The following is a 12,536-nucleotide window of genomic DNA, read 5'->3' on the forward strand; positions in this document are numbered from 1 at the left end:
GTGATTAAAATACGTTAAAAAAAAGTCAGTGGTTTAACTAAAGTGGGCGAAGGCACACGGAGATCTGGGAATGTACAAACATTCCTCTTCAAAGGTGGTCAGACAGATTGAGAAAACGGCTAAACGGGCTTAGGGGGTCCTTGATTTGAGAAAGTACAGAATTGAGGAAATGAGGTGAAATCTTTCTCAACACGGGTTCGACCCCGGCTGAGGGAATGGGTCCAATCCCGGTGCCCAAACTTCAGGAAGGGCGTCGTGGCCTCTGGGAGAGGGAGTGGAGGGAGATTTTCTAGAACGTTCCCGGGGAACGAGGATTCCGTGAATGTGGAAAGAAACGGGGAGAAGCTGGGATTGTCCTTCCTCGGAGCGGAGAAGGTTAAGGGGGAGATTTAATCGAGGAGGCGTTCAAAGTCAGCAAGGGTTTGGATAGATAACGAGGAGAAAGTGTTTTCCAGTTGGCGGGAGGGTGGGTAACCAGAGGGGACACAGATTTAAGAGATTCGGTGAAAGAACCAGAGGGCGGGTGGGGGGGGGGGGGGGGGGGGGGGGGGGGTGAGGAGGATGTGTATTTTTGACACAGCGAGTTGTTGTGATCAGGAAGGTTCTCCCTGAAAGGGCGGCGGAAGCAGATTCAACAGGAACTTCCAAAAGGGGGGATTGGGGAAATACTGGGAAAGGAGGAATCTGCGGAGCTGTGGGGAAACTTGCACGATGCCAGCATGGGCCGAATGGCCTCCTGGGGTGTTAACCCACTGCTTGCCGATGTTCCTTTGCAAAGATGATTCACTTGGGATCAATGTATCTCTGCCCCAGCTCCCGAGGCTCTTGTCCTGGCTGGTTGCTCCCTCTGAGTTATCCAGATCCCTCAGCCTGAGATTGCCTTCCCCACCCAGGGCCCGGCAGCTCTGGGGTGAGTTCTTGCACTCGTCCAGGAACAGGAGGAGGCCATTCAGCCCCTCGTCCTCTTCTGCCACTCAATTAGACAATGGCTGATCTGTACCTCAGCTGCCCCGTCTCCCTAACCCTGAATTCCCCGGCCAACAAAACTCTCTGAAATTCAGCCTGGACATTTTTAATTGGACCCCCCCCCCCCCGGCAGCCTTTCCATGTGTAATTATTTTTCTGGTGTCTGGTGAGGGTTCTGGGCATGTGCGAGCTCCGGCCGGGATTTTCCCGTCTGGGACAGGGTGACCAGCGAGCAAGGGCTGTTTTACTACAGCTCCTGTTTTCAGACTTATTACTGTGACGTTAAACTTGGTCATTTATTGACGGAAAGAATTTCCTTCTCTGAAGCAACGCATTCGACTACCCCCTTCGTGGTTACCACCGAATCACTGAAGCATCTTAAACCCCTCGATTAGATCGCCCCTCAATCTCCGACCCTCGAGGGGATTCTGGCCTCATCTCTGTGTGACCTGCCCTCGGGATTTAACCCTTTTCGCCCTGGTGTCGGTCTGTAGTGCAGTCCAATGCTGATTAACAGTGACAGTCTCTCTCTCTCTCTGATGCTGTCTCTCTCTCCTCCGCACAGTACGTCTCTGAACTCCTCCTCGAACAGAGTAAACCCTTCATCAGCACGTGCTCCATGATCGAGGTTCAAACCTGCCTTTCGGCCATCCTCACTCGTATACAGCGCTAGTGAGTATATCCTTCAGTAAAGATTCTATTCTGAGTGACTATACCCTCGTCCACCCTGCAGCGAGGGCTCAGGGTGGAGCATGCACACCTCTCAGCCCGGCCATCATGGGAACAAGAAAGCACCAGAGAACTATTTCCCATAACCCGGGTCAATCATTCTGGGGCCAATACTGAGGGAGCGCCGCACTGTCAGAGGGTCAGTACTGAAGGAGTGCTGCACTGTCAGAGGGTCAGTGCCGAGGGAGTGCCGCACTGTCAGAGGGTCAGTACTGAGGGAGTGCCGCACTGTCAGAGGGTCAGTACTGAGGGAGCGCCGCACTGTCAGAGGGTCAGTACTGAGGGAGCACCGCACTGTCAGAGGGTCAGTACTGAGGGAGTGCTTCACTGTCAGAGGGTCAGTACTGAGGGAGTGCCGCACTGTCAGAGGGTCAGTACTGAGGGAACGCCGCACTGTCAGAGGGTCAGTACTGAGGGAGTGCCGCACTGTCAGAGGGTCAGTACTGAAGGAGTGCCGCACTGTCAGAGGGTCAGTACTGAGGGAGTGCCGCACTGTCAGAGGGTCAGTACTGAGGGAGTGCCGCACTGTCAGAGGGTCAGTACTGAGGGAGTGCTGCACTGTCAGAGGGCCAGTACTGAGGGAGTGCCGCACTGTCAGAGGGTCAGTACTGAGGGAGTGCCGCACTGTCAGAGGGTCAGTACTGAGGGAGTGCCGCACTGTCAGAGGGTCAGTACTGAGGGAGCACCGCACTGTCAGAGGGTCAGTACTGAGGGAGTGCTTCACTGTCAGAGGGTCAGTACTGAGGGAGTGCCGCACTGTCAGAGGGTCAGTACTGAGGGAACGCCGCACTGTCAGAGGGTCAGTACTGAGGGAGTGCCGCACTGTCAGAGGGTCCGTGCTGAGGGAGTGCTGCACTGTCAGGGGGTCAGTACTGAGGGAGCGCCGCACTGTCAGAGGGACAGTACTGAGGGAGTGCCGCACTGTCAGAGGGTCAGTACTGAGGGAGTGCTGCACTGTCAGAGGGTCAGTACTGAGGGACTGCTGCACTGTCAGAGGGTCAGTACTGAGGGAGTGCTGCACTGTCATAGGGTCAGTACTGAGGGAGCGCCGCACTGTCAGAGGGTCAGTACTGAGGGAGTGCTGCACTGTCAGAGGGTCAGTACTGAGGGAGTGCCGCACTGTCAGAGGGTCAGTACTGAGGGAGTGCCGCACTGTCAGAGGGTCAGTACTGAGGGAGTGCCGCACTGTCAGAGGGTCAGTACTGAGGGAGTGCCGCACTGTCAGAGGGTCAGTACTGAGGGAGTGCCGCATTGTCAGAGGGTCAGTACTGAGGGAGCGCCGCACTGTCAGAGGGTCAGTACTGAGGGAGTGCCGCATTGTCAGAGGGTCAGTACTGAGGGAGCGCCGCACTGTCAGAGGGCAGTACTGAGGGAGTGCCGCACTGTCGGAGGGTCAGTACTGAGGGAGCACCGCACTGTCAAGAGGGTCAGTACTGAGGGAGTGCCGCACTGTCAGAGGGTCAGTACTGAGGGAGTGCCGCACTGTCAGAGGGTCAGTACTGAGGGAGTGCTGCACTGTCAAAAGGTCAGTACTGAGGGACTGCTGCACTGTCATAGGGTCAGTACTGAGGGAGCGCCGCACTGTCAGAGGGTCAGTACTGAGGGAGTGCTGCACTGTCAGAGGGTCAGTACTGAGGGAGTGCCGCACTGTCAGAGGGTCAGTACTGAGGGAGTGCTGCACTGTCAGAGGGTCAGTACTGAGGGGGGGGCCGCACTGTCAGAGGGTCAGTACTGAGGGTGTGTCGCACTGTCAGAGGGTCAGTACTGAGGGAGTGCCGCATTGTCAGAGGGTCAGTACTGAGGGAGTGCCGCACTGTCAGAGGGTCAGTACTGAGGGAGTGCCGCACTGTCAGAGGGTCAGTACTGAGGGAGTGCCGCACTGTCAGAGGGTCAGTACTGAGGGAGTGCCGCACTGTCAGAGGGTCAGTACTGAGGGAGTGCCGCACTGTCAGAGGGTCAGTACTGAGGGAGTGCCGCACTGTTGGTGACCTTGTCATTCAAATAAGACATTGAGAATCCTATTATTGGGACCTGACCATCGCTGGCAAGGCCCAGCATTTATTGAACTTTCCTGGTTGCCCTTGAACTGTGTGTCGCTGGGTCAGTTCAGAGGGCGGTCTAGTTAAATTTAGGACAGATTCCCTTCCCGAAAGAACATTTGTTTTTGCAACAATCGACAATGGTTTCATTGTCATCATTAGACTGTCAACATTTCACCATCGGCTGTGGTGGGATTGAACCCTGCCCCCTGGGCCCCTCGATCACTACTGCAGGGACAAAGTCACTCTGCCAACGACTGTATCAGATAAATACGAGGGTTCCCTCAGTGTGTGGAGGAATCACTGTTTGCTGGAGGTTTGAGTAATTGTTACAGGGATGGAGTAATGTTTGTGAGAGAGCAGCTCATGGGTTTGAGGTAATTTATGGAATTACTTGTGGGGTAGAGGTTTGTGGATTGGCTGTCAGTGGTGGGGGGGGGCATCAGGTTGTTTGGGGGCGTCTGTGTTTGGGGGCATCTGTGTTTGGGGGCCGTCTGTGTTGGGGGCGTCTGTGTTGGGGGCGTCTGGGGTTGGGGGCGCCTGGGGTTGGGGGCGCCTGGGGTTGGGGGCGTCTGGGGTTGGGGGCGTCTGGGGTTGGGGGCGTCTGGGCTTGGGGGCGTCTGGGCTTGGGGGCGTCTGGGCTTGGGGGCGTCTGGGGTTGGGGGCGTCTGGGGTTGGGGGCGTCTGGGGTTGGGGGCGTCTGGGGTTGGGGGCGTCTGGGGTTGGGGGCGTCTGGGGTTGGGGGCGTCTGGGGTTGGGGGCGTCTGGGGTTGGGGGCGTCTGGGTTTCTGGGGTCTGAGGGGTTTGGGGTCTGGGTTTCTGTGTTTGGGGTTTGGGGTCTGGCTGTCTGGGTTTCTGGGGTCTGGGTTTGGGGCCTGGGTTTGGGTTTGGGGTCTGGGTTTGGGGCCTGGGTTTGGGGTCTGGGTTTGGGTTTGGGGTCCGGGTTTCTGGGGTCTGGGTTTGGAGTCTGGGTTTGGGGTCTGGGTTTGGGTTTGGGGCCTGGGTTTCTGGGGTCTGGGTTTGGGGCCTGGGTTTGAGTTCCGGGTCTGGGTTTGGGGCCTGGGTTTCTGGGGTCTGGGTTTGAGGCCTGGGTTTGGGCTCCGGGTCTGGGTTTGGGCTCCGGGTCTGGGTTTGGGCTCCAGGTCTGGGTTTGGGCTCCGGGTCTGGGTTTGGGCTCCGGGTCTGGGTTTGGGGCCCCGGGTCTGGGTTTGGGGCCTGGGTCTCGGTTTCTGGGGTCTGGGTTTTGGGGTCTGGGTTGGGGTCTGGGTCTGGGTTTGGGGCCTGGGTTTTGGGGCCTGGGTTTTGGGGTCTGGGTTTTGGGGTCTGGGTTTGTGGTCGGGGTCTGGGGTTTGGGGTTGGGGTCTGGGTTTGGGGACTGGGTTTTGGGGTCTGCGTTTGGGGTCTGGGTTTTGGGGTCTGGGTTTTGGGGTCTGGGTTTGTGGTCGGGGTCTGGGGTTTGGGGTCTGGGTTTGGGGTCTGGGTTTTGGGGTCTGCGTTTGGGGTCTTGGGTTTGGGGTCTGGGGGTCTGGGATGGGGCCTGGGGTTTGGGGTCTGCGTTTGGGGTCTTGGGTTTGGGGTCTGGGTTTTGGGGTCTGGGTTTTGGGGTCTGGGTTTTGGGGTCTGGGTTTGTGGTCGGGGTCTGGGGTTTGGGGTCTGGGGTTTGGGGTCTGGGTTTGGGGTCTGGGTTTTGGGGTCTGCGTTTGGGGTCTTGGGTTTGGGGTCTGGGGGTCTGGGATGGGGCCTGGGGTTTGGGGTCTGCGTTTGGGGTCTGCGTTTGGGGTCTGGGGTTTGGGGTTTCGGTTTGGGGCCTGGGTTTGGGGTCTGTTTGGGGTTTGGAGTCTGGGTTTGGAGTCTGGGTTTGGAGTCTGGGTTTGGAGTCTGGGTTTGGAGTCTGGGTTTGGGGCCTGGGTTTGGGGCCTGGGTTTGGGGCCTGGGTTTGGGGCCTGGGTTTGGGATCTGGGGTTTGGGGTCTGGGGTTTGGGGTCTGGGTTTGGGGCCTGGGTTTGGGGCCTGGGGTTTGGGGTCTGGGGTTTGGGGTTTGGGGTCTGGGGTTTGGGGTCTGGGTTTGGGGCCTGGGTTTGGGGCCTGGGTTTGGGGCCTGGGTTCGGGCTCCGGGTCGGGGTTTGGGGTCTGGGTTCGGGCTCCGGGTACGGGGTTTGGGGTTGGGGTTGGGGTTGGGGTCGAGGTTTGGGGTCTGGGTTTGGGTTTGGGGTTTGGGGTCGGGGTCAGGGTTTGGGGTCGAGGTTTGGGGTCTGGGTTTGGGGTCTGGGTTTGGGGTCTGGGTTTGGGGTCTGGGTTTGGGGTCTGGGTTTGGGGTCTGGGTTTGGGGTCTGGGTTCGGGCTCCGGGTTCGGGGTTTGGGGTCTGGGTTTGGGGTCTGGGTTCGGGCTCTGGGTTCGGGCTCCGGGTTTGGGGTTGGGGTCGGGGTTTGGGGTCGGGGTCGGGGTTTGGGGTCTGGGTTCGGGCTCCGTGTTTGGGGTTTGGGGTCGGGGTTTGGGGTCTGGGTTTGGGGTCTGGGTTTGACGTCTGGGTTCGGGCTCCGGGTTCAGGCTCCGGGTTCGGGCTCCGGGTTTGGGGTCGGGTCAGGGTTTGGGGTCGAGGTTTGGGGTCTGGGTTCGGGGTCTGGGTTTGGGGTCTGGGTTCGGGGTCTGGGTTCAGGGTCTGGGTTTGGTGTCGGGGTTCGGGCTCCGGGTTCGGGCTCCGGGTTCGGGCTCCGGGTTTGGGGTCGGGGTTTGGGGTCGGGGTCAGGGTTTGGGGTCGAGGTTTGGGGTCGAGGTTTGGGGTCTGGGTTTGGGGTCTGGGTTTGGGGTCTGGGTTTGGGGTCTGGGTTTGGGGTCTGGGTTTGGGGTCTGGGTTTGGGGTCTGGGTTTGGGGTCTGGGTTTGGGGTCTGGGTTTGGGGTCTGGGTTCGGGCTCCGGGTTCGGTGTTTGGGGTCTGGGTTTGGGGTCTGGGTTTGGGGTCTGGGTTCGGGCTCCGGGTTTGGGGTTGGGGTCGGGGTTTGGGGTCGGGGTCTGGGTTTGGGGTCTGGGTTTGGGGTCTGGGTTCGGGCTCCGGGTTTGGGGTTGGGGTCGGGGTTTGGGGTCGGGGTCTGGGTTTGGGGTCGGAGTTCGGGCTCTGGGTTCGGGCTCCGGGTTTGGGGTCGGGGTTTGGGGTTTGGGGTCTGGGTTCGGGCTCCGTGTTTGGGGTTTGGGGTCTGGGTTTGGGGTCTGGGTTTGGGGTCAGGGTTCGGGCTCCGGGGTCGGGGTTCGGGGTCTGGGTTCGGGCTCCGTGTTTGGGGTCTGGGTTTGGGGTTTGGGGTCTGGGTTCGGGGTCTGGGTTCGGGCTCCGGGTTTGGGGCTTGGGGTCTGGGTTCGGGCTCTGTGTTTGGGGTTTGGGGTCTGGGTTCGGGCTCCGGGTTTGGGGTTTGGGGTTGGGGTTTGGGGTCTAGGTTCGGGCTCCGTGTTTGGGGTCTGGGTTCGGGCTCCGTGTTTGGGGTCTGGGTTTGGGCTCCGTGTTTGGGGTCTGGGTTCGGGCTCCGGGTTTGGGGTCTGGGTTTGGGGTCTGGGTTTGGGCTCCGTGTTTGGGGTTTGGGGTCTGGGTTCGGGCTCCGTGTTTGGGGTTTGGGGTCTGGGTTTGGGGTCTGGGTTTGGGGTCTGGGTTCGGGGTCTGGGTTCGGGCTCCGGGGTCGGGGTTCGGGGTCTGGGTTTGGGGTCTGGGTTCGGGCTCCGTGTTTGGGGTTTGGTGTCTGGGTTCGGGCTCCGGGTTCGGGCTCCGGGTTTGGGGTCGGGGTCAGGGTTTGGGGTCTGGGTTTGGGGTCTGGGTTTGGGGTCTGGGTTCGGGCTCCGGGTTCGGGGTCTGGGTTCGGGGTCTGGGTTCGGGCTCCGGGTTCGGGGTCTGGGTTTGGGGTCTGGGTTTGGGGTCTGGGTTTGGGGTCTGGGTTTGGGGTCTGGGTTCGGGCTCCGGGTTCGGGCTCCGGGTTCGGGGTTTGGGGTCTGGGTTCGGGCTCCGGGTTCGGGCTCCGGGTTCGGGCTCCGGGTTCGGGCTCCGGGTTTGGGGACGGGGTCGGGGTTTGGGGTCGAGGATTGCGCTCCGGGTTTGGGGTCTGGGTTCGGGCTCCGTGTTTGGGGTCTGGATTCGGGCTCCGTGTTTGGGGTTTGGGGTCTGGGTTTGGGGTCAGGGTTCGGGCTCCGGGGTCGGGGTTCGGGGTCTGGGTTTGGGCTCCGTGTTCGGGGTCTGGGTTCGGGCTCCGTGTTTGGGGTCTGGGTTCGGGCTCCGTGTTTGGGGTTTGGGGTCTGGGTTTGGGGTCTGGGTTTGGGGTCAGGGTTCGGGCTCCGGGGTCAGGGTTCGGGGTCTGGGTTCGGGCTCCGTGTTTGGGGTCTGGGTTCGGGGTCTGGGTTCGGGCTCCGTGTTTGGGGTTTGGGGTCTGGGTTTGGGGTCTGGGTTCGGGCTCCGTGTTTGGGGTTTGGGGTCTGAGTTCGGGCTCCGGGGACGGGGTTCGGGGTCTGGGTTCGGGCTCCGTGTTTGGGGTTTGGGGTCTGGGTTTGGGGTTGGGTTTGGGGTCTGGGTTCGGGCTCCGTGTTTGGGTTTTGGGGTCATTGTTTGGGGTCTGGGTTCGGGCTCCGTGTTTGGGGTCTGGGTTCGGGCTCCGTGTTTGGGGTTTGGGGTCTGGGTTCGGGCTCCGTGTTTGGGGTCTGGGTTCGGGCTCCGGGTTTGGGGTCTGGGTTTGGGGTCTGGGTTTGGGGTCTGGGTTTGGGGTCTGGGTTCGGGCTCCCTGTTTGGGTTTTGGGGTCAGTGTTTGGGGTCTGGGTTCGGGCTCCGTGTTTGGGGTCTGGATTCGGGCTCCGTGTTTGGGGTTTGGGGTCTGGGTTTGGGGTCTGGGTTTGGGGTCTGGGTTTGGGGTCTGGGTTCGGGCTCCGGGGTCTGGGTTTGGGCTCCATGTTTGGGGTCTGGGTTTGGGGTCTGGGTTTGGGCTCCGGGTTTGGGGTCTGGGGTTTGGGGTCGGGGTCTGGGTTTGGGGTCTGGCTTCGGGCTCTGTGTTTGGGGTTTGGGGTCTGGGTTTGGGGTCGGGGTTTGGGGTCGGGGTTCGGGCTCCGGGTTTGGGGTCTGGGTTCGGGCTCCGGGGTCGGGGTTTGGGGTCGGGGTTTGGGGTCTGGGTTCGGGCTCCGGGTTTGGGGTCGGGGTTTGGGGTCTGGGTTCGGGCTCCGGGTTTGGGGTCTGGGTTCGGGCTCCGGGTTCGGGCTCCAGGGTCGGGCTCCGGGTTTGGGGTTTGGGGTCGGGGTTCGGGGTCGGGGTTTGGGGTTTGGGGTCTGGGTTTGGGGTCTGGGTTTGGGGTCTGGGTTCGGGCTCCGGGTTCGGGCTCCGGGTTTGGGGTCTGGGTTTGGGGTCTGGGTTTGGGGTCTGGGTTTGGGGTCGGGGTTTGGGGTCGGGGTTTGGGGTCGGGGTTTGGGGTTTGGGGTCGGGGTTTGGGGTCGGGGTTTGGGGTCGGGGGTTTGGGGTCGGGGTTTGGGGTTTGGGGTCTGGGTTTGGGGTTTGGGGTCGGGGTTTGGGGTCGGGGTTTGGGGTCGGGGTTTGGGGTCGGGGTTTGGGGTCGGGGTTTGGGTTCGGGCTCCGGGGTCGGGGTTTGGGGTCGGGGTTTGGGGTCGGGGTTTGGGGTCGGGGTCAGGGTTTGGGGTTTGGGGTCTGGGTTCGGGCTCCGGGTTCGGGCTCCGTGTTTGGGTTTGGGGTCGGGGTTTGGGGTCGAGGATTGCGCTCCGGGTTTGGGGTCTGGGTTCGGGCTCCGTGTTTGGGTTTGGGGTCGGGGTTTGGGGTCGAGGATTGCGCTCCGGGTTTGGGGTTTGGGGTCTGGGTTCGGGCTCCGGGTTTGGGTTTGGGGTCGGGGTTTGGGGTCGAGGATTGCGCTCCGGGTTTGGGGTCTGGGTTCGGGCTCCGTGTTTGGGGTCTGGGTTCGGGCTCCGTGTTTGGGGTTTGGGGTCTGGGTTTGGGGTCAGGGTTCGGGCTCCGGGGTCGGGGTTCGGGGTCTGGGTTCGGGCTCCGTGTTTGGGGTCTGGGTTTGGGGTTTGGGGTCTGGGTTCGGGCTCCGGGTTTGGGGTCGGGTCTGGGTTTGGGGTCTGGGTTTGGGGTCTGGGTTTGGGGTCTGGGTTCGGGCTCCGGGTTCGGGGTTTGGGGTTGGTGTCGGGGTTCGGGCTCCGGGTTCGGGCTCCGGGTTTGGGGTCGGGTCAGGGTTTGGGGTCGGGGTTTGGGGTCTGGGGTCGGGGTTTGGGGTCGGGGTTTGGGGTCGAGGTTTGGGGTCTGGGTTCGGGGTCTGGGTTTGGGGTCTGGGTTCGGGCTCCGGGTTCGGGCTCCGGGTTTGGGGTCGGGGTTTGGGGTCGGGGTCAGGGTTTGGGGTCTGGGTTCGGGCTCCGTGTTTGGGGTCTGGGTTCGGGCTCCGTGTTTGGGGTCTGGGTTCGGGCTCCGTGTTTGGGGTTTGGGGTCTGGGTTTGGGGTCTGGGTTTGGGGTCAGGGTTCGGGCTCCGGGGTCGGGGTTCGGGGTCTGGGTTCGGGCTCCGTGTTTGGGGTCTGGGTTTGGGGTTTGGGGTCTGGGTTCGGGGTCTGGGTTCGGGCTCCGTGTTTGGGGTTTGGGGTCTGGGTTTGGGGTCTGGGTTCGGGCTCCGTGTTTGGGGTTTGGGGTCTGGGTTCGGGCTCCGGGGACGGGGTTCGGGGTCTGGGTTCGGGCTCCGTGTTTGGGGTTTGGGGTCTGGGTTTGGGGTTGGGTTTGGGGTCTGGGTTCGGGCTCCGTGTTTGGGTTTTGGGGTCATTGTTTGGGGTCTGGGTTCGGGCTCCGTGTTTGGGGTCTGGGTTCGGGCTCCGTGTTTGGGGTTTGGGGTCTGGGTTCGGGCTCCGTGTTTGGGGTCTGGGTTCGGGCTCCGGGTTTGGGGTCTGGGTTTGGGGTCTGGGTTTGGGGTCTGGGTTTGGGGTCTGGGTTCGGGCTCCCTGTTTGGGTTTTGGGGTCAGTGTTTGGGGTCTGGGTTCGGACTCCGTGTTTGGGGTCTGGATTCGGGCTCCGTGTTTGGGGTTTGGGGTCTGGGTTTGGGGTCTGGGTTTGGGGTCTGGGTTTGGGGTCTGGGTTCGGGCTCCGGGGTCTGGGTTTGGGCTCCATGTTTGGGGTCTGGGTTTGGGGTCTGGGTTTGGGCTCCGGGTTTGGGGTCTGGGGTTTGGGGTCTGGGTTCGGGGTCGGGGTCTGGGTTTGGGGTCTGGCTTCGGGCTCTGTGTTTGGGGTTTGGGGTCTGGGTTTGGGGTCGGGGTTTGGGGTCGGGGTTCGGGCTCCGGGTTTGGGGTCTGGGTTCGGGCTCCGGGGTCGGGGTTTGGGGTCGGGGTTTGGGGTCTGGGTTCGGGCTCCGGGTTTGGGGTCGGGGTTTGGGGTCTGGGTTCGGGCTCCGGGTTTGGGGTCTGGGTTCGGGCTCCGGGTTCGGGCTCCGGGGTCGGGCTCCGGGTTTGGGGTTTGGGGTCGGGGTTTGGGGTTTGGGGTCTGGGTTTGGGGTCTGGGTTTGGGGTCTGGGTTTGGGGTCTGGGTTCGGGCTCCGGGTTCGGGCTCCGGGTTTGGGGTCGGGGTTTGGGGTCGGGGTTTGGGGTCGGGGTTTGGGGTTTGGGGTCGGGGTTTGGGGTCGGGGTTTGGGGTCGGGGTTTGGGGTCGGGGTTTGGGGTTTGGGGTCTGGGTTTGGGGTTTGGGTTCGGGCTCCGGGTTTGGGGTCGGGGTTTGGGGTCGGGGTCGGGGTTTGGGGTCGGGGTTTGGGGTCGGGGTTTGGGTTCGGGCTCCGGGGTCGGGGTTTGGGGTCGGGGTTTGGGGTCGGGGTTTGGGGTCGGGGTCAGGGTTTGGGGTTTGGGGTCTGGGTTCGGGCTCCGGGTTCGGGCTCCGTGTTTGGGTTTGGGGTCTGGGTTTGGGGTCTGGGTTCGGGCTCCGGGTTTGGGTTTGGGGTCGGGGTTTGGGGTCGAGGATTGCGCTCCGGGTTTGGGGTCTGGGTTCGGGCTCCGTGTTTGGGGTCTGGGTTCGGGCTCCGTGTTTGGGGTCTGGGTTTGGGGTCTGGGTTTGGGGTCAGGGTTCGGGCTCCGGGGTCGGGGTTCGGGGTCTGGGTTCGGGCTCCGTGTTTGGGGTCTGGGTTTGGGGTTTGGGGTCTGGGTTCGGGCTCCGGGTTTGGGGTCTGGGTTCGGGCTCCGTGTTTGGGGTCTGGGTTCGGGCTCCGTGTTTGGGGTCTGGGTTTGGGCTCCGTGTTTGGGGTCTGGGTTCGGGCTCCGGGTTTGGGGTCTGGGTTTGGGGTCTGGGTTTGGGCTCCGTGTTTGGGGTTTGGGGTCTGGGTTCGGGCTCCGTGTTTGGGGTTTGGGGTCTGGGTTTGGGGTCTGGGTTTGGGGTCTGGGTTCGGGCTCCGGGGTCGGGGTTCGGGGTCTGGGTTTGGGGTCTGGGTTCGGGCTCCGTGTTTGGGGTCTGGGTTCGGGCTCCGGGTTTGGGGTCTGGGTTTGGGGTCTGGGTTTGGGGTTTGGGGTCTGGGTTCGGGCTCCGGGGTCGGGGTTCGGGGTCTGGGTTTGGGGTCTGGGTTCGGGCTCCGTGTTTGGGGTTTGGTGTCTGGGTTTGGGGTCTGGGTTCGGGCTCCGTGTTTGGGGTCTGGATTCGGGCTCCGTGTTTGGGGTTTGGGGTCTGGGTTTGGGGTCTGGGTTCGGGCTCCGGGTTTGGGGTCTGGGGTTTGGGGTCTGGGTTTGGGGTCGGGGTTTGGGGTTTGGGGTCGGGGTTTGGGGTCTGGGTTCGGGCTCCGTGTTTGGGGTCTGGGTTTGGGCTCCGGGTTTGGGGTCTGGGGTT

General features: G+C 62.4%; 1 protein-coding gene across 1 annotated transcript in view; it reads left to right on the top strand.

The window, feature by feature from the left end:
* The window catches only part of LOC140399863 (phosphofurin acidic cluster sorting protein 1-like), a 149,430-nt gene that overhangs the window by 43,563 nt on the left and 93,331 nt on the right, over window positions 1-12,536 (top strand). The window contains exon 13 of the mRNA XM_072489327.1: window positions 1,532-1,638. Within this exon, the coding sequence (XP_072345428.1) occupies window positions 1,532-1,638 (107 nt within the window). The remainder of the gene's footprint in view (window positions 1-1,531; window positions 1,639-12,536) is intronic.

This window comes from Scyliorhinus torazame, chromosome 24, assembly GCF_047496885.1.
Source record: "Scyliorhinus torazame isolate Kashiwa2021f chromosome 24, sScyTor2.1, whole genome shotgun sequence".
NCBI classification, from domain to species: Eukaryota; Metazoa; Chordata; class Chondrichthyes; order Carcharhiniformes; family Scyliorhinidae; genus Scyliorhinus; species Scyliorhinus torazame.